The 22,030-nt window shown below is 41.1% G+C and overlaps 1 protein-coding gene across 1 annotated transcript; it reads right to left on the reverse strand.

Moving 5' to 3' along the window:
* Positions 1 to 1,405: 1,405 nt before the first annotated feature.
* Positions 1,406 to 21,985, reverse strand: LOC122201230 (olfactomedin-4-like). Its single transcript, XM_042907147.1, has 5 exons — positions 21,849 to 21,985; positions 20,575 to 20,718; positions 10,873 to 11,035; positions 10,315 to 10,474; positions 1,406 to 2,129 (listed from the first exon to the last, which is right to left on the reverse strand). The coding sequence occupies exons 1-5, from the start codon at positions 21,915 to 21,917 to the stop codon at positions 1,406 to 1,408; spliced, it is 1,260 nt and encodes a 419-aa protein (XP_042763081.1). The 5' UTR covers positions 21,918 to 21,985.
* Between the last annotated feature and the right edge of the window lie 45 nt (positions 21,986 to 22,030).

Raw genomic sequence — 22,030 nt, forward strand, 5'->3', positions numbered from 1 at the left:
CCCACCTTTGTGTCAAAGCATTAGGGGGAGAGATGCCTGTAAATCAAGAGGTGATGGGGGTGGTGATTCATAGTGAAATTCCTAACAGGGCAACTAGAACAGATTCTCAGTTCCATGCAGCTGTAGGGGATGGTGCTTGATCTTTATTTGGGTAGCACATGAATTTTCTAATAGATATGTTAAAATATACATTTATGTCTATGTAGATGGAATATTGTATACATGTCTGATTGGATGTATATTTGCGAATGTATATACATATGGGGAAGTATAAGCATGAGACTGGGTGTATAAAGTATTCTGGTATCCTTCATGTGACTGTGAAGACTTTGGGGTCTGAAATCTTGAACATTCCATCCCATTGCATGGAAAGGAAGTGAACCATGCAGATAGATAAGTAATAGGTGGAGTGTCTGATGCTCAGCCATTAGTTGCTCACTTCCTAGAATGGAACTCAAGCCTAAACCCCTCTCCTAGTTGCACTCAGAGTGAGTTTGATTCAGGACAGTGAAACATTGATTTTCACACCAACATGCTGCACTTTTCTCCCCAGCTACCCTGCAAGAGGTTGAGGATAAGAAAGGGGGCCTCTTTTGTAGCAACATGGATGGAACTGGAGAGTGTTATTCTTAGTGGAATAAGTCATATAAAGAAAGACAGATACCATATGTTTTCACTCTTATGTGTATCCTGAGAAACTTAACAGAAGACCATGGGAGAGGGGAAGGGGGAAAAAGTTACAGAGAGGGAAAGAGGTAAACTATAAGAGATTCTTAAAAACTGAGAATAAACTGAGGGTTGATGGGGGTGGGAGGGAGGGGAAAGTGGCTGATGGGCATTGAGGAGAGCACCTGTTGGGATGAGCACTGGGTGTTGTATGGAAACCAATTTGACAACAAATTTCATATTTAAAAAATCTTAAAAAAAAAAGAAAGGGGGCGTCTACATACTATTCTAATGACAAGCTGTTTGGGGTCTTCTGCACTGGTACCAGATGCTCTCAACCTAAGACTTACCATTCTAAGCCTAATTCACAGAAGTTTATAATTGTAGCAGTTGGATTCACAGTTTTCAAAGCACAGAATAGGAGATTTGTTTTACAAATTAGAGTGCAGCTCTTAGAATTGTAGATTTCTAGAAAAGAGGTGTCTTGTTAGGGTTGGTGCTTGTTTCCCAATCAAACCCCAATCAAATCCACCTAGACCATTACTAAAAAGAACTTTAATGTGATAGTCATTAGTCATACAGAATTGTCAACTATAAAGAATGATCAATCATAAAAATATAATCAACACTTCTCAATCAGTAGGACTGATGGCCATTTGTGGGGGGGGTGTGGGGAGTGATCCATCTGGAGGGTGAGGAGGAGGATATATGCTTCTCCCAATACTCTGCCCCAGGGGTCTCAGGGACTAGATGTTTTGTTGGGTTTGACAGACTTTGGTGCAATAGGAAACCAAGAGAACTTTTCAGCTGGCAGTTTTGATGGCTTATGCTTCAGCATCTGGAAGCCGAGATCATAATTGATCAGATAGCCATCATTGTAGACATAGAGCTTGTGATCCAAGGGGGAGTAATTGATGCCATGCAGTGTTTCCAGCATCTTATCCAGCAGGATGCTGAGATGGCGCTCCCGCCCAGTGTTGGTATCAAAAGCATAGAAGATCTCTTCCTGGTGGGTGCTCCGTGGGCGTAGGGCATACAGCACTCCACAGGCCATGAAGGCTCCTGACATGGCTGGCTTGTACTGGTTGGTTTGCCAGGTTTTCTCCACTTCTAAGGTGCTGGTATTGAGGCGGCTTACAAGCAGGTTTCCCTTGCTCTCCTCGGTGGCATAGAGCACCCACAGTCCCTTCTCATCACCAGCAAAATCTAAATCTTTCCAGGGCACACCAACATAGGAGAAGCGGTTGTTGTAGGTGGCGCTGGGCAATGGGCGTCGTAGCACCAGGGTGTTGGAGGAAAGATTCAGCTTGGCAATGTCACGTGTGCCATAGTAGTTGAAGTACATGAAGTTTTTGTACACGGTGTTACCACTGCCATCACCATAGCCAAATGACCTCTTCTCATAGTTCTTCATCAATACCAGGTCATCATAGGACTTGTACATCTGGTAGTAGTCAAAGTACCTAGGCCAAGCCCCACACCAGAATTATCAGGGTTCACAATGCTAATAAAAATGAGCAGGCTAGTGTTAAAATTAATAGTTGGAACTTTGGAATCATACAAAACTGATTGGTAATCTCTCTTCTGCTTATAACATACTGTGACAAAAAATAACTGTAAAAAATCAGTAACAGCAATAACATTAACATCAAATGCACCAATGTCTCATGGACACTGTGCGTGCATTACCTCATTTAATTATAGTGAAAGTACCATAAAGTAGGTTTTATCCCCACAGATTTGAAGACTGGGTCTCAGAAAGACTAATTTGCTCAAAGTCCCTCAGCTCATAATTAAAATCCATTAAAAGAAAAACAAAAGAGGTTCCGGAAGATGGCGGCGTAGGAGGACGCGGGGCTCACAGCGCGTCCGGCCAATCACTTAGATTCCACCTACACCTGCCTAAAGAACCCAGAAAACCTCCAGAGGATTAGCAGAAGGGAGTCTCAGGAGTCAAGCGCAGACTAGAGGCCCACGGAAGAGGGTAGGAAGGGCGGCGAGGCGGTGCGCGCTCCACGGACTGGCGGGAGGGAGCCGGGGTGGAGGGGCGGCTCTCCGGCCAAGCAGAGCCCCCGAGTCTGGCTGGCAAAAGCGGAGGGGCCGGACAGACTGTGTTCCGACAGCAAGCGCGACTTAGCGTCTGGGAGGTCATAAGTTAACAGCTCTGCTCGGAAAGCGGGAAGGCTGGAGGACAAAGGGAGGGAGAGCTGTTGAGCCCCCGACGGCAGAGCTCAGCTTGGCGGGGAACAAAGGCGCCAGCGCCATCTCCCCCGCCCATCCCCCAGCCAAAATCCCAAAGGGAACCAGTTCCTGCCAGGGAACTTGCTCGCTCCGCGCAAACACCCAACTCTGTGCTTCTGCGGAGCCAAACCTCCGGCAGCGGATCTGACTCCCTCCCGCTGCCACAGGGCTCCTCCTGGAGTGGATCACCTAAGGAGAAGCGAGCTAAGCCTGCCCCTCCAGCCCCCATGCACCTTGCCTACCCACCCCAGCTAATACGCCAGATCCCCAGCAACACAAGCCTGGCAGTGTGCAAGTAGCCCAGACGGGACACGCCACCCCACAGTGAATCCCGCCCCTAGGAGAGGGGAAGAGAAGGCACACACCAGTCTGACTGTGGCCCCAGCAGTGGGCTGGGGGCAGACATCGGGTCGGACTGCGGCCCCGCCCACTAACTCCAGTTATACACCACAGCACAGGGGAAGTGCACTGCAGGTCCTCACCACGCCAGGGACTCTCCAAAATGACCAAACGGAAGAATTCCCCTCAGAAGAATCTCCAGGAAATAACAACAGCTAATGAACTGATCAAAAAGGATTTAAATAATATAACAGAAAGTGAATTTAGAATAATAGTCATAAAATTAATCGCTGGGCTTGAAAACAGTATACAGGACAGCAGAGAATCTCTTGCCATAAAGATCGAGGGACTAAGGAACAGTCACGAGGAGTTGAAAAACGCTTTAAACGAAATGCAGAACAAAATGGAAACCACGATGGCTCGGCTTGAAGAGGCAGAGGAGAGAATAGGTGAACTAGAAGATAAAGTTATGGAGAAAGAGGAAGCTGAAAGAAAGAGAGATAAAAAAATCCAGGAGTATGAGGGGAAAATTAGAGAACTAAGTGATACACTAAAAAGAAATAATATACGCATAATTGGTATCCCAGAGGAGGAAGAGAGAGGGAAAGGTGCTGAAGGGGTACTTGAACAAATTATAGCTGAGAACTTCCCTGAACTGGGGAAGGAAAAAGACATTGAAATCCAAGAGGCACAGAGAACTCCCTTCAGACGTAACTTGAATCTATCTTCTGCACGACATATCATAGTGAAACTGGCAAAATACAAGGATAAAGAGAAAATTCTGAAAGCAGCAAGGGATAAACGTGCCCTCACATATAAAGGGAGACCTATAAGACTCATGACTGATCTCTCCTTTGAAACTTGGCAGGCCAGAAAGGCTTGGCACGATATCTACAGTGTGCTAAACAGAAAAAATATGCAGCCGAGAATCCTTTATCCAGCAAGTCTGTCATTTAGAATAGAAGGAGAGATAAAGGTCTTCCCAAACAAACAAAAACTGAAGGAATTTGTCACCACGAAACCAGCCCTACAAGAGATCCTAAGGGGGATCCTGTGAGACAAAATACCAGAGACATCACTACAAGCATAAAACATACAGACATCACAATGACTCTAAACCCTTATCTTTCTATAATAACACTGAATGTAAATGGATTAAATGCGCCAACTAAAAGACATAGGGTATCAGAATGGATAAAAAAACAAGACCCATCTATTTGCTGTCTACAAGAGACTCATTTTAGATCTGAGGACACCTTTAGATTGAGAGTGAGGGGATGGAGAACTATTTATCATGCTCCTGGAAGCCAAAAGAAAGCTGGAGTAGCCATACTTATATCAGACAAACTAGACTTTAAATTAAAGGCTGTAACAAGAGATGAAGAAGGGCATTATATAATAATCACAGGGTCTATCCACCAGGAAGAGCTAACTACTATAAATGTCTATGCGCCAAATACCCGAGCCCCCAGATATATAAAACAATTACTCATAAACATAAGCAACCTTATTGATAAGAATGTGGTCATTGCAGGGGACTTTAACACCCCACTTACAGAAATGGATAGATCATCTAGACACACAGTCAATAAAGAAACAAGGGCCCTGAATGATACATTGGATCAGATGGACTTGACAGATATATTTAGAACTCTGCATCCCAAAGCAACAGAATATACTTTCTTCTCGAGTGCACATGGAACATTCTCCAAGATAGATCATATACTGGGTCACAAAACAGCCCTTCATAAGTTTACAAGAATTGAAATTATACCATGCATACTTTCAGACCACAATGCTATGAAGCTTGAAATCAACCACAGGAAAAAGTCTGGAAAACCTCCAAAAGCATGGAGGTTAAAGAACACCCTACTAACGAATGAGTGGGTCAACCAGGCAATTAGAGAAGAAATTAAAATATATATGGAAACAAACGAAAATGAAAATACAACAATCCAAACGCTTTGGGATGCAGCGAAGGCAGTCCTGAGAGGAAAATACATTGCAATCCAGGCCTATGCCAAGAAACAAGAAAAATCCCAAATACAAAACCTAACAGCACACCTAAAGGAAATAGAAGCAGAACAGCAAAGGCAGCCTAAACCCAGCAGAAGAAGAGAAATAATAAAGATCAGAGCAGAAATAAACAATATAGAATCTAAAAAAACTGTAGAGCAGATCAACGAAACCAAGAGTTGGTTTTTTGAAAAAATAAACAAAATTGACAAACCTCTAGCCAGGCTTCTCAAAAAGAAAAGGGAGATGACCCAAATAGATAAAATCATGAATGAAAATGGAATGATTACAACCAATCCCTCAGAGATACAAACAATTATCAGGGAATACTATGAAAAATTATATGCCAGCAAATTGGACAACCTGGAAGAAATGGACAAATTTCTAAACACCCACACTCTTCGAAACTCAATCAGGAGGAAATAGAAAGCTTGAACAGACCCATAACCAGCGAAGAAATTGAATCGGTTATCAAAAATCTCCCAACAAATAAGAGTCCAGGACCAGATGGCTTCCCAGGGGAGTTCTACCAGACGTTTAAAGCAGAGATAATACCTATCCTTCTCAAGCTATTCCAAGAAATAGAAAGGGAAGGAAAACTTCCAGACTCATTCTATGAAGCCAGTATTACTTTGATTCCTAAACCAGACAGAGACCCAGTAAAAAAAGAGAACTACAGGCCAATATCCCTGATGAATATTGATGCAAAAATTCTTAATAAGATACTAGCAAATCGAATTCAACAGCATATAAAAAGAATTATTCACCATGATCAAGTGGGATTCATTCCTGGGATGCAGGGCTGGTTCAACATTCGCAAATCGATCAACGTGATACATCACATTAACAAAAAAAAAGAGAAGAACCATATGATCCTGTCAATCGATGCAGAAAAGGCCTTTGACAAAATCCAGCACCCTTTCTTAATAAAAACCCTTGAGAAAGTCGGGATAGAAGGAACATACTTAAAGATCATAAAGGCCATTTATGAAAAGCCCACAGCTAACATCATCCTCAACGGGGAAAAACTGAGAGCTTTTTCCCTGAGATCAGGAACACGACAGGGATGCCCACTGTCACCGCTGCTGTTTAATATAGTGCTGGAAGTTCTAGCATCAGCAATCAGACAACAAAAGGAAATCAAAGGCATCCAAATTGGCAAAGATGAAGTCAAGCTTTCGCTTTTTGCAGATGACATGATATTATACATGGAAAATCCGATAGACTCCACCAAAAGTCTGCTAGAACTGATACATGAATTCAGCAAAGTTGCAGGATACAAAATCAATGTGCAGAAATCAGTTGCATTCTTATACACTAACAATGAAGCAACAGAAAGACAAATGAAGAAACTGATCCCATTCACAATTGCACCAAGAAGCATAAAATACCTAGGAATAAATCTAACCAAAGATGTAAAAGATCTGTATGCTGAAAACTATAGAAAGCTTATGCAGGTAATTGAAGAAGATATAAAGAAATGGAAAGACATTCCCTGCTCATGGATTGGAAGAATAAATATTGTCAAAATGTCAATACTACCCAAAGCTATCTACACATTCAATGCAATCCCAATCAAAATGGCACCAGCATTCTTCTCGAAACTAGAACAAGCAATCCTAAAATTCATATGGAACCACAAAAGGCCCCGAATAGCCAAAGTAATTTTGAAGAAGACCAAAGCAGGAGGCATCACAATCCCAGACTTTAGCCTCTACTACAAAGCTGTCATCATCAAGACAGCATGGTATTGGCATAAAAACAGACACATAGACCAATGGAATAGAATAGAAACCCCAGAACTAGACCCACAAACGTATGGCCAACTCATCTTTGACAAAGCAGGAAAGAACATCCAATGGAAAAAAGACAGTCTCTTTCACAAATGGTGCTGGGAGAACTGGACAGCAACATGCAGAAGGTTGAAACTAGACCACTTTCTCACACCATTCACAAAAATAAACTCAAAATGGATAAAGGACCTGAATGTGAGACAGGAAACCATCAAAACCTTAGAGGAGAAAGCAGGAAAAGACCTCTCTGACCTCAGCCGTAGCAATCTCTTACTCGGCACATCCCCAAAGGCAAGGGAATTAAAAGCAAAAGTGAATTACTGGGACCTTATGAAGATAAAAAGCTTCTGCACAGCAAAGGAAACAACCAACAAAACTAAAAGGCAACCAACGGAATGGGAAAAGATATTTGCAAATGACACATCGGACAAAGGGCTAGTATCCAAAATCTATAAAGAGCTCATCAAACTCCACACCCGAAAAACAAATAACCCAGTGAAGAAATGGGCACAAAACATGAATAGACACTTCTCTAAAGAAGACATCCGGATGGCCAACAGGCACATGAAAAGATGTTCAACGTCGCTCCTTATCAGGGAAATACAAATCAAAACCACACTCAGATACCACCTCACGCCAGTCAGAGTGGCCAAAATGAAGAAATCAGGAGACTATAGATGCTGGAGAGGATGTGGAGAAACAGGAACCCTCTTGCACTGTTGGTGGGAATGCAAATTGGTGCAGCCGCTCTGGAAAGCAGTGTGGAGGTTCCTCAGAAAATTAAAAATAGACCTACCCTATGACCCAGCAATAGCACTGCTAGGAATTTACCCAAGGGATACAGGAGTACTGATGCATAGGGGCACCTGTACCCCAATGTTTATAGCGGCACTCTCAACAATAGCCAAATTATGGAAAGAGCCTAAATGTCCATCAACTGATGAATGGATAAAGAAATTGTGGTTTATATACACAATGGAATACTACGTGGCAATGAGAAAAAATGAAATATGGCCTTTTGTAGCAACATGGATGGAACTGGAGAGTGTGATGCTAAGTGAAATAAGCCATACAGAGAAAGACAGATACCATATGGTTTCACTCTTATGTGGATCCTGAGAAACATAACAGAAACCCATGGGGGAGGGGAAGGAAAAAAAAAAAAAAAAAAAAAAAAGAGGTTAGAGTGGGAGAGAGCCAAAGCATTAGAGACTGTTAAAAAACTGAGAACAAACTGAGGGTTGATGGGGGGTGGGAGGGAGGGCAGGGTGGGTGATGGGTATTGAGGAGGGCACCTTTTGGGATGAGCACTGGGTGTTGTATGGAAACCAATTTGACAGTAAATTTCATATATTAAAAAATAAAAAAAATAAAAAATAAAAAAAGAAAAAAGAAAAAAAAAAAGAAAAAAAAAAAAACTGAGAACAAACTGAGGGTTGATGGGGGGTGGGAGGGAGGGCAGGGTGGGTGATGGGTATTGAGGAGGGCACCTTTTGGGATGAGCACTGGGTGTTGTATGGAAACCAATTTGACAGTAAATTTCATATATTAAAAAAAAAAAAAAAAGAAACCCATGGGGGAGGGGAAGGGAAAAAAAAAAAAAAAAAAGAGGTTAGAGTGGGAGAGAGCCAAAGCATAAGAGACTGTTAAAAACTGAGAACAAACTGAGGGTTGATGGTGGGTGGGAGGGAGGGCAGGGTGGGTGATGGGTATTGAGGAGGGCACCTTTTGGGATGAGCACTGGGTGTTGTATGGAAACCAATTTGACAGTAAATTTCATATATTAAAAAAAAAAAAACAAAAACAAAAACAAAAAAAAAAACAAAAGATTCTATCTCATTGATTGTCGGGACTGACCGAAATAATGCAAATAAAACAATTAGTAGAATATTTATCTCAAAGTAAGCAATCAACAAGTGATGGTTATTATTCTTTTCTTCTTTATGAATGCTCTTCCTTATGGATGCCCCCTCCACCCATCCCTGAGACAATGTCCTCTGGTAGGTCATAGTTCTGGAGCTGGATTTGGAGAGATTTATGTTCACTGAGGTCACTTTGGAAACTCCTTTAAATTATCCATGAATGAGGTGCCTGAGTGGGTCAGTCAGTTAAGTGTCTGACTCTTGATCTAAGCTCAGGTCATTTTCTCATGGTTTGTGAGTTTGAGCCCTACATCAGGCTCTGCGTTGACAGCTCAGAGCCTGCTTGGGATTCTCTGTCTCCTTCTCTCTCTGCCCCTTCCCTGCTTGCACACAGTCTCTCTCCATCTCTCAAAATAAATAAATAAACTTTTACAAATAAATAAATAAATAATTCCTGAATGATGAGTGTTGTCACTGCTTGGCCTTGGTCAGTAAGTCTTCCTTTACCACAGAGATTTGGAGAAGATTTAAAAAGCAAAGACACATAAATGTGCTTCATATGCTATAAATGCCTATAGGAATTGGGAGCAATATTATCAGTAACACTAATCTTTCTGAGATGAGCTTCCACTGAGCTCTTCAATGACAGGTTTAAGCCACGTTCATCCTTCCCTCCTGTGGTGTCCCACTCAGTTGGATCTTTGCCATATTCCTATATAGACTACCTTTAAACACCCTGCCTGTGAGTTGCATCTAGCTTCCTAACCAGGCTGCCAGTTTATTTAAGGGCTCATTCATTTACTCCTTGATTCAATTAGCTATCCTTTCATCTAAAACAAACAAACAAACATTTATCAACACCGACAATGCTGTCCACACTTTTTTTAATAAAATCTCATGTGATATTCTCTAATTTAACTATCCTCACTTTCCAGATGGCTAGAATGGGTCTGAGACATTCATGTACTTCTCCAAGTTCACTTATCTTATGTGGCAGTAGTCAGATTCAAACTCAACCCTGTCTGAGTCCAAGTCCCAAGTAAAGTCAAGTTCATCCTCTAAATTTCTTCTGAGAAGAACCTAGGATTCTGAAGCCCAGGTAGAGAACAGTTTGTTCTTGAGATAAGATCAGACTACCAATAGAACCAGTTTGGATTACAATGGGTTTAGAAATTTCAGACAGCAGGTTCAAGAAGGAGCTCACAGCCATCTGTGGCATTCTTAATCATGAGAGGAGCCCTAGAAGGTGACCTGTCAGACCTAGGTTAAGTTTGTCCAGGGGCATACCTAAAACAGAGAGAGGAAGTTGTGCTGGGGCCATAAAGAAACCTGTTAGGGTAGGGTAGCAAACATTTTGAATGAACCTGGGTACAAAAGAGAAACCATCCTGAACTTACCTGCTGTCTGTAGTCATAGGGGCCACCCAGTAGAGGGAAGAGTCTGGACTGGGTGCTGAGTCTCGACCCCAGGTACCTGCCTTGTGTGCAAAGCCTCTCCAATTGAGTTGCACCACAAAGGGTCTGCTGACTTTCTGGAGGCCTCCATGGTCACAAGAGCCTGGAGAAGAGAGCAGGCAAGGTAGAAACTAGGAGTGAAGCACAAAACCCACAGGGAGAGGGCTATGAAAGTGTAATAGCTATGTGTGTGTTTCAGCGTCCGTACATCTGAAGACATGCATAGGTGTATAAGCAGGCTTGACTTTGCACAAATAGAGGTTAGTGTATATGTCTGATTTTAGGTGTATTTATATATATCTATGTTTACTAGGATGCCTATATGTGAGACTATACCTATCTCTGTCTGCATTACTTAATGATGCACCAAACAAGGAAATGAAAGATTTATTCTACATCAAGACATTCACTGCCCACCCCTCAGTACGCCGTAACCAACGCTGCATTCCCAAACCATCTTTGGGGAGAAGAAATTTTCAGAAATTCAGTCTGAGGCCTCACCGGGGGGCAGCGGTGGACCAGAGTGTCCAGAAGCCACTTCTTCCTTCTCCCTCTCACACTCCCTTAGCTGGTCCTTGAGACTATCCACCTCCTGACGAAGAGCACAGAGATCGTGCTGGTCTGAGTCAGCCAGAAGCTTGAGTATGAGGCTGGCATTAGCCACCTGTGGAAATGAGATGCCAAGGATATGGGTCACAGACTGTTCTTAAGAACTGATGTCAGCCTTCCATATTGCTCAACTCTGTGTCTTTTTTTCCCCCAGAAATAAGTGATTTGGTAAATCATCAAATTTATGAAATTAAGTAAGACAGGAGACTATGGAGGCAGAGGTATTCTCTAATCTATCCATGTATATGGCTCTGGAATTAAGAGAGGAGGCTCTCAGCCTCACTAAGTCCTCCCTTGGCCATAAGCCAGGTCACCAACTCCTGTGGTCTCTCCAGCTGCAGGCACAGCAGGTTGTAGATTGGGGCCTCCTAGGAGGAAGCAAGGATAGTGGGAATCCTGGACTTCAGGGCACCGTTCATTTCCAAGACCTGGTTATCCTGACCTTCAGTGGTGCATGTGTACTCACTGACCTGGGTCTGGAGGCATGGACAGGCAGTTCCCCCAAACCTCAACATCCATGACTCTTTTCTTTTATTTGCATGCCCTCAGTGCCACGTAGCCTAAAAAATACTGTCTTGGATCTGTCATTTTATTTTGTTCCATTAACAGCCCTTGAGAGAAGTTAAAATGGTGGAGCAGCATGAAGACCCTGAGCTTATCTCATCCCTGAAACGCAGCTAGATCAGCACCAAACCATTTTGAACACCTAGGAAGTTGATCTGAGGATTAATGCAACCACCTGCATAACTTAAGTCACAGAACTTGCCAGGTACACGGTGTGGAGAGGTGAACTTGGGGAAGAAAAGCCTTGGGGGGTAGGGAGCCATTTTTGCAGAGAGAAGACAGAGAGAAAAAGAGAAAGGGAGAGAGTGCAAAACATTGGCATGGTGCAAGAAAGCATTCCCTGCAAAAGTAGCTGGAGAGAAAGAGAAAGAAAGAGTGAAAACATTTGCAGGGGACTTAACAAGAAACCTGTTCCCCAAAACCATTGATGGGGAGAAAAGAGAGGGTTTCAATACCACCAGGATTCTACAAACAGTGGATTGCTGAGTCTGAAGTTCTGGAGCTCAGTACCTGGTGGCGCTCTGATGAGGAAGCTGGGCAAATTCCCAGGAGCAAGCAGTGGGGTCTGAGGGGTCCATGTGCCACAGGGGGAGAAGCAGTTCCCCTGCTTGGAGAGCATTTGGTAGAGGCCAAATGGCCTCCCCACAGCAAAGGTCCCAGGGGACCCTGGAGAGGAGCCACATTTGAGGGTATTGGGACAAAGACCCCAGAGTATGGTGAAACCTGGAGCCGGCTGTGTGCTGTGATTTGTCACCATCTCTGAACCTCTGCTGCTGCAGGATCACACAAACATTTTCTGGGGCTAGCTGGCACCCAGCCATTGCTCAGCAAGACCCTCCTACAGAGAATCAGTGGGACCAAGTGAAGGGGTCTCTGAAGTGTTGTATTTTGAAACAACCCCATCTGAAGTAAAACTCTGGAGGAAGGTGCCATCTGGCAGGCAGATGGCTTGGACACAGACAGGGTAGAGACAAGAGTGAATGAAGTCCTGAGACAAAGGAGGGATGCTTTATCATGGGTCAGTGAGAGAGGGAATTTCCTGTGCCACAGACTAGGGAGTTGGGTGAAGCCATTTCCACCTATCCTACACATGCACAATGATCCACCCCAGTAAGATAAGCAGCGTCACCTAGTGGATAATGGAGCCATTACACCATGGAGCCACTAGAGTGCTTAGTTTAAGTTCTAAGGGAAACTAGATGTAACTTCATTGGGGTTTCATTGTGTTTGCTGGTTCATTTATTTGTTCACTTTCTTTGCTTCTGTTTTTGCTTAAGTTGTTTTCTTTTTTCTTTCTTTTCTTTGTTGGGTACAGAAAGTGAAAATTTTATTTATAGTTTTTTACTTTATTTTATTTTTATTTAAATTTTTTATTGTATTTCATTTTCTTTATTTTATTTTATTCTATAAATATTTTTTAATTTTTAAATTTTTTTCTTACACTTTTCTTCTCTCTTTTCCCTTTTTTCTCCATTCTTTCAACAATCAGACTGAAACACCCCTAGGATCTAGTTCTTTTATTTGATTTTTTATTGTGTATTTAATTTTTCAATTTTTATTTTTTATTTTATTAATTTTTTCTTCCTCCAAAATGACAAAAATGAAGGAATTCATGCCAAAAGAAAGAACACGAAAAATAACACCAATGGACTTAATCAACACAAATATAAGTAAGATGTCTGAACTAGAATTTAGAAACATGATAATAAAAATACCATCTGGGGTTGAAAGAGCATAGAAGACACCAGAGAATCCCTTTCTGCAGAGATAAAAGAAGTAAAATCTACTCAGGCTGAATTAAACATGCTATAACTGAGATGCAATCTCGAATAGATGTCACAATGGCAAGGATGGATGAAACAAAACAATGAATCAGCGATATAGAAGATAAAATTCTGGAGAATAATGAAGCAGAAAAGAAGAGAAACAAAGGCAAAAGAGCATGACACAAGACTTAGAGAACTCAGTCACCTGTTAAGGAATAAAATCTGAATCACAGGAGTCCCAGAAGATGAATAGACAGAAAAGGAGGAAGAAGGTTAATGTGAGCAAATTATACTGGAAAACTTTCCTAATCTGTGAAAGGACACAGACATCAAAATCCAAGAAACCTAGAGAACTCCCATCAGATTAAATAAAAACTGACCATCAACAAGGCATATCATAGTGAAATTCACAAAACACAGACAAGGAAAGAATTATAAAAGCAGCAAAGGAAAAAAATCCTTAAACTGCAAGGAAAGACAGATAAGTTTCACAGTAGACCTATCCACAGAAACTTGTTAGGCCAGAAAGGAGTGGCAGGATATATTCTACATGCTAAATCAAAAAAATATGAAGCCAAGAATTCTTTATTCTGCAAGGCTGTCATTCAAAATAGAAGGAAATATAGTTTCTGAGACAAACAAACACTAAAGAAATTCGTGGCCACTAAACAGCCCTGCAAGAAATTTTAAGATGGACTCTCTGAGTGGAGAAAAGACAAAACAAAACAAAACAAAAAAGACCCAAAGCAACAAAGACTAGAAAGGACCATTGAACATCACCAACTCTACACATAACACTAAATTCATATCTTTCAGTACTCACTCTAATTGTCACTGGACTAAGTGCTCCAATCAAAAGGCATACGCTATCGGAGCCAAAGCAATCTTGAAAAAGAAAACCAAAGCAGGAGGCATCACAATCCCGGACTTCAAGCTATACTACAAAGCTGTAATCATCAAGACAGTATGGTACTGGCACAAGAACAGATACTCAGATCAATGGAACAAAATAGGGAACCCAGAAATGGACCCACAAACATATGGCCACCTAATCTTTGACAACGCAGGAAAAAATATCCAATGGAATAAAGACAGTCTCTTCAGCAAGTGGTACTGGAAGAATGAACCTGGACCACTTTCTTACACCATACACAAAAATAAACTCAAAATGGATGAAAGACCTCAATATAAGACAGGAAGCCATCCAAATCCTCAAGAAGAAAGCAGGCAAAAACCTCTTTGATCTTGGCCACAGCAACTTCTTACTCAACACATCTCCAGAGGCAAGGGAAACAAAAGCAAAAATGAACTACTGGGACCTCATCAAAATAAAAAGCTTCTGCACATTGAAGGAAACAATCAGAAAAACTAAAAGGCAACCGACAGAATCGGAGAAGATATTTGCAAATGACATATCAGGTAAAGGATTAGTATCCAAAATCTATAAAGAACTTATCAAACTCAACACCCAAAAAACAAAAAATCCAGTGAAGAAATGGGCAAAAGACATGAATAGACACTTCTCCAAAGAAGACATCCAGATGGCCAACCAACACATGAAAAAATGCTCAACATCACTCATCATCAGGGAAATACAAATCAAAACCACAATGAGATACCACCTTACGCGGGTCAGAATGGCTAACATTAACAACTCAGGCAACAACAGACATTGGCGAGGATGCAGAGAAAGAGGATCTCTTTTACATTGTTGTGGGAATGCAAGCTGGTGCAGCCACGCTGGAAAATAGTATGGAAGTTCCTCAGAAAACTAAAAATAGAACTACCCTATGACCCAGCAATTGCACTACTAGGTATTTATTTACAGGATACGGGTGTGCTGTTTCGAAGGGACAATGCATCCCCATGTTTATGGCAGCACTATCAACAATAGCCAAAGTATGGAAAGAGCCCAAATGTCCATCAATGGATGAATGGATTAAAAATTGTGGTATACACACACACACACACACACAATGGGGTATTCCTCGGCAATCAAAAAGAATGAAATCTTGCCATTTGCAACTACATGCATGGAACTGGAGGGTATTATGCTAAGTGAAATTAGTCAGAGAAAGACAAAAATCATATGACTTCAGTCACATGAGGACTTTAAGAGACAAAACAGATGAACACAAGGCAAGGGAAACAAAAATAATATAAAAACAAGGAGGGGGACAAAACAGAAGAGACTCAAAAATATGGAGAACAAACTGAGGGTTACTGGAGGGGCTGTGGGAGGGGGGATGGGCTGAATGGGTAAGAGACACTAAGGAATATACTCCTGAAATCATTATTGCACTGTATGCTGACTAATTTGGATGTAAATTTTTAAAAATTAAAAGTAAAATGTAAAAAAAGACATAGGCTATCAGAATGGATAAGAAAACTAGACCCATCTATATGCTGCTTATGAGAGACTCAATTTAGACCTAAAGACACCTGCAGATTGAAAGTGAGGGGATGGAGAACCATCTGTCATGCTCATGGTCATCAGAAGAAAGCTGGAGTAGCCATACTTATATCCAACAAACTAGATTTTAAAATAAAGACTGTAACAAGTGATGAAGAAGGGCATTATATCATAATTAAGGGGTCTAACCACCAAGAAGATCTAACAATTGTAAATATTTATGGCCCCAATGTAGAACACCCAAATATATAAATCAATTAATTACAAACATAAAGAAACTCATTGATAATAATACTGTAATTGTAGGGGACCTCAACACCTCACTTACAACAATGGACAGATCACATAGGCAGAAAATCAACAAGGAAACAATGGCTTTGAATGACATACTGGACTAAATGGACTTAACAGATATATTCAGAACATTTCATCCTAAAGCAGCAGAATACACATTCTTCTCAAGTGCCCATGGAACATTCTCCAGAATAGATCACATACTGGGTCACAAATCAGCCCTCAAGAAGTAAAAAAGATCAAGATCATACCTTGCATATTTTCAGGCCACAATGATATGAAGCTCAAAATGAACCACAAGAAAAAACTTGGAAAGACCATGAATATTTGGAGATTAAAGAACATCCTACTAAAAAATGAATGGGTCAAGCAGGAATTTAAAGAGGAAATTAAAAAGTTCATGGAAGCCGATGAAAATGTAAACACAACAGTCCATAATCTCTAAGATGCAGCAAAGCTGGTCATAAGAGGGAAGTATGTAGCAATCTAGGCCTTCCTAAAGGAAGAATGGTCTCAAATACATAACCTAACCTTACACCTAAAAAAGCTAGAAAAAGAACAGCAAAAACAGCAGAATAAAGGAAATACTAAAGATTAGAGCAGAAATCAATGATACTAAAATTAAAAAAAAAAAAGTAGAACAGATCAACGAAACCAGGAGCTGAAAGAATTAACAAAAGAATTTAAAAAATTAATAACCTCCTACTCAGATTGATCAAAAAGAAAAAGCACAGGACCCATATAAATAAAATAACAAATGAAAGATGAGAGATCACAACCAACACCACAGAAATACAAACTATAATAAGAGAATATTATGAGCAATTATATGCCAATGAATTGGGCAATCTGGAAGCAATGGACAAATTCCTAGAAACATATACACTACCAAAACTGAAACAGGAAGAAATAGAAAATTTGAACAGACCCATAACAGTAAAAAAATTAAACCAGTAATCAAAAATCTCCCAACAAACAAGAGTCCAGGGCCAGATAGTTTTCCAGGGGAATTCTACCAAACATTGAAGCAAGAGTTAATACCTATTCTTGTGAAGCTGTTCCAAAAAATAGAATGGAAGAAAAACTTCCAAATTCATTTATGAGGCTAACATTACCTTGATTCCAAAACCAGACAAAGACCCACTAAAAAGGAGAACTATAGACCAATTTCCCTGATGAACATGGATGCATAAATTCTCAACAAGATAGTAGCAAACCGAATCCAACAATATGTTAAAAGAACTATTCAACACGATCAAGTGAGATTTATTCCTTGATGTAGGGCTGGCTCAATATCCACAAATCAATCAATATTATACATCACATTATACTTTCACATAGAAGAAAGGATAAGAGCCACATTATCCTTTCAATAGATGCAGAGAAAGCATTTGATAAAATACAACACCCTTTCTTTATAAAAACCCTGAAGAAAGTTGGGGTAAAAAGATCATACCTCAAGATCATAAAGGCCATATATGAAAAACCCACAGTTAATATCATCCTCAATGGGGAAAAACATAGTTTTCCCACTAATGTCAGGAGCACAATAAGGATGTCCACTCTCACCACTGTTATTCAACATAGTGTTAGAAGTCCTAGCCTCAGTAATCAGAAAACACAAAGAAATAAAAGGCATCCAAATCAGCAAGGAGGAAGTCAAACTTACACTGTTCACAAATGACATAATACTCCATATGAAAAACCCAAAAGACTCCACCAAAAAACTACTAGAACTGATCCATTAATTCTGCAAAGTCGCAGGATATAAAATCAATGCACGGAAATCAGTTGCATTTCTATTCACCAATAATGAAGCAGCAGAAAGAGAAATAAATGTATCAATTCCATTTATAATTGCACCAAAAACTATAAAATACCTAGGAATAAACTTAACTAAGGAAGTGAAAATCTACACTGAAAACTATAGAAAGCTTATGAAAGAAATTGAAGAAGACACAAAAAACTGGAAAAACACTCCATGCTCATGGATTGAAAGAACAAATATTGTGAAAATATCGATACTACTCAGAGGAATCTACATATTCAATGCAATCCTTTTCAAAATAACACCAGCAGTCTTCACAGAGCTAGAACAAACAATCCTAAAATTTGTATGGAACCAGAAAAGACCCCAAATAGCCAAAGCAATCCTGAAGAAGAAAACTAAAGCTGGAGACATTACAATTCTGGACTTCAAGTGGTATTATGAAGCTACAATCATCAAGACGTTATGGTACTGGCACAAAAACAGACACATAGATCAATGGAACAGAATAGAGAACCCAGAAATGGATCCACAAACATATGGCCAACTAATCTTTGACAAAGCAGGAAAGAATATCCAATGGAGAAAACACAGTCTCTTCAGCAAATGGTTGGGAAAACTGGACAGCAACATGCAGAAGAATGAACCTGGACCACTTTCTTACACCATACACGAAAACAAACTCAAAATGGATGAAAGACCTAAACTTAAGACAAGGAGCCATCAAAATCCTAGAGAAGAAATCAGGCAACAACTTCTTTGACCTCAGCCACAGCAACTTCTTACTCAGCATGTCTCCAGAGGCCAGGGAAACAAAAGCAAAAATGAACTATTGAGTCCTCATCAAGATAAAAAGCTTTTGCATGGTGAAGGAATCAACAAAACTAGAAGTAACTGACAGAATGGGAGAAGATATTTACAAATGACATATCAGATAAAGGGTTAGCACCCAACATCTACAAAGAACTTACTAAATTCAACACCCCAGAAATAAATAACACAGTGAAGAAATGGGCAAAAGACATGAAAAGACACTTTTCCAAAGAAGACAACCAGATGGCTAACAGACACGTGAAAAGATGCTCAACATCACTCATCAACAGGGAAATATAAATCAAAACCACAATGAGATACTACCTCACACCCGTCAGAATGGCTAAAATTAATAGCTCAGCCAACAATGGATGTTGGCGAGGATGCAGAAAAAGAGGAACCCTTTTGCACTGCTGGTGGGAATGCAAACTGGTGAGGCCACTCTAGAGAACAGTGTGGAGGTTCCTCAAAAAATTAAAAATAGAACTCCCTTACAACCCAGCAATTGCGCTACTAGGTATCTATCCAAAGGATACAGGAGTGCTAATTTGAAGGAGTATATGCACCCCAATGTTTATAGCAGCACTATCGACAATAGCCAAAGTATGGAATGAGCCCAAATGTCCATCAACTGATGAATGGATGAAGAAGATATGGTATATATATACAATGGAATTTTACTTGGTGATCAAAAAGAATGAAATCTCGCCATTTGCAACAGTGTGTATGGAACTAGAATGTATTATGCTAAGTGAAATAAATCAGCAGAGAAAGACAAATATATTATTTCACTCATATGTGAAATTTAAAAAACAAGAGATGAACAAAGAGAAGGGAAGAAAAAAGATAAAAACAGAGAGAGAAACAAACCAAAAAGACTCTTAAATACAGAAAACAAACTGAGGGTTGCTGGAGGGGTTTTGTGTGGGGGGAAAGGCTAAATGGGTGACAGGAATTAGGAGGGCACTTGTTGGGATGAACACTGGGTGTTATATGTAAGTGATGAATCACTAAATTCTATTCCTGAAATCATCATTATTATATTATATGTTAACTAATTTGGATGTAAGTAACTGAGAACAAACTGAGGGTTGATGGGGAGTGGGAGGAAGGGGAGGGTGGGTGATGGGTATTGAGGAGGGAACCTTTTGGGATGAGCACTGGGTGTTGTATGGAAACCAATTTGACAATAAATTTAATATATTGAAAAATAAAATAAATAAATAAATAAATAAAATAATTTGGATGTAAGTAAAAAACAAACAAACAAAAACAACAACAAAAACAAAAACAGCTCTTGAGGTGAGCATTAGTGTTATTTCCATTTCATAGCTGAGGACATTGTGTCCCTCTTTCCTACAGAAAAAAATGACTCTCTCCTCTGTATACCCAGGTTCTCTCTCTCCTTTCCTGGTTACAGCCACATTCTCAGGAGTGTCTTGGTGAGTGAATGAATGGACACAGACAGCTAGCTTTCAGGCCCTCTCTCATCAACCTTCCCCGAGTGCCCATTACAAAAAGCAACTGCCCACATCACATGCTGGATGCCACATTTCCATTCACTCCTCACTCTACTGACAGCATCAATTCCAAGCTCACTAGCCTGGTCCACAAGTCTCTCCAGATATTGCCCCTATTTTAGCTCAATTCAAGCTCTTTTCTGTCTCCTTTCCACTGGCCATTCCACTTCCTTCTTCTTCTCTAACCTCTTCCCATCTCCCACTGCACTTATACCCACAAATTGGCCTGTTAATGTAGGAAAGCACATCCTCCACAAACCTCTCTGTATGGTGATGGCCTCTGAGAATCCCAAGGACAATACCTAATGTTTTCCTTCACACTCAGGATTCATCTCAAAGATAAGGGCTATGCTTTCTCCAGGAATTTCTCTACGGGCCCAGCTCATCCTCATGCTGGATGCAGGAGAGAATGTGTTCATGTAACTCCCAGCCTCAACCCGCAGCTCCAGCACTCACCCTCAAGAGCTCCTGATCATACTTGTCCATGAGCTCCTGGGCTGTACTCTGTAGCTGCTCCAGCTTCTTCAGGGGAATGAGGTCATTGGCCAGGTGAACCACACAATGGCACAGGCCATCCTTGCCCATAGAGCCTGGCACCAGCTGCAAAAGCAAGATCACAGGCAGGTTAAGCATAATGAAATACATTGGATCACAGTGCACGGTTTGGGAACATGAAGCAGAAGAGCTGACCCTACTCTGGAGAGTCTGAGAAGAGCTCTCTTTGCACAGGAGGGTGTTCATGACTGTCTAAGTCTCCTTCTGCCATGAGTTTTACTGACCCTTCCCTTGATTTCCCAGAGCTGAAATATAGTCTCCTTCCAGCTCCTACTGGTGGAACCATCCTCACCCTACCTCATGCACTGACTGGGTCTGGCTGCAGTTCACAGAACTGGGAGTAGACTCTTCTCTGAGGCTCTGTGGAAAAGAGGAAAGATGATCTGAAAAGAAATGTTCAGGGACTAGCTTGGTGGCCGCAGTACCTCTACTCTGGACATAAGTAGATTCCCACAAGTTCACTTTGTCTTGAAGACAGCAGGAACAGAGAGTTCCAAATTGTCAAAGAAGGGAATGAATATTAACAGCACCATGAGGCACCAAAGTCTGGACTGATATTTAGCATTCCCAAGAACACAGGAGGGTATGACTTGAATTCTTTATTTTGTAGTTGAAAAACCAGAGGTTCTCAGAATACATTAAAAAAAAAAAAAAAAAGAACCATCTAGGGTTTCCTTATAGATTTTTCAAGAATCAAGATGTGTGGCCACTGTCCTTCTCTGAATAGTCCCACACATATCTTCTGTGGCTCTGGGAGTTAATTTGGCTGTGTCTTCAGTCTGCAACTCCAGCCCAGTGGTTTAGCTTTTGGGGATCATGACACAAAGGGTGCATGCTTACAATAGCCCAGGTTGTCCTTCCTTAGTTCCAGCGTCCTTCATACAAGAAAAGGGTGGCATATTTCTGCAGGTAATGATGCCTCATAAAAGAGCAGGATGTACAGCCCAGAGTTCATCCTTGTTTTCCCTCTGTCACCCTATGCCTACCCAAGCCCAGCAACAATCAGAGCATATTGGGCATCACATCCTCCTTTCAGACATCCCTGGGTCACTCCACCTTCACTCTCTCTCAGAACCTGGGGCTTCTTGAAATAGATCAGAGCGGTGAGGGAAGCCAGTCCAAAACCCAGAACCATCTCTTCACCCACTTGAGATCCCTCCATCCTCTGCCTGTACCTGAGCCCGTCCTGGGAGTGCCAGAGGCAGCAGTAGGATGGTTATCAGGAGAGCCAAGGAAGACTGCATGTTGCATCTGCTGCAGGAGGGGAGCAAGACCTATGAGTTCCCCTAGGCTTTTATCTCTTGTCCATGTGAATGGTCTCAGTAGGAGAGATAAGGATTTCATCATCTGAAAGGTC

Source organism: Panthera leo, chromosome D1 (assembly GCF_018350215.1).
Source record: "Panthera leo isolate Ple1 chromosome D1, P.leo_Ple1_pat1.1, whole genome shotgun sequence".
In the NCBI taxonomy this organism is placed as follows: domain Eukaryota; kingdom Metazoa; phylum Chordata; class Mammalia; order Carnivora; family Felidae; genus Panthera; species Panthera leo.

Bases quoted from the DNA above. Each gene is read 5' to 3' on its own strand.
- LOC122201230 (XM_042907147.1), bottom strand. From the start codon at position 21,917: ATGCAGTCTTCCTTGGCTCTCCTGATAACCATCCTACTGCTGCCTCTG. The intron at 11,036-20,574 runs GTGAGTGCTGGA...TCATTTCCACAG, and splicing joins ATGATCAGGAGCTCTTGAGG to GTGGCTAATGCCAGCCTCAT. The intron at 10,475-10,872 runs GTGAGGCCTCAG...TCTCTTCTCCAG, and splicing joins TGGTCCACCGCTGCCCCCCG to GCTCTTGTGACCATGGAGGC.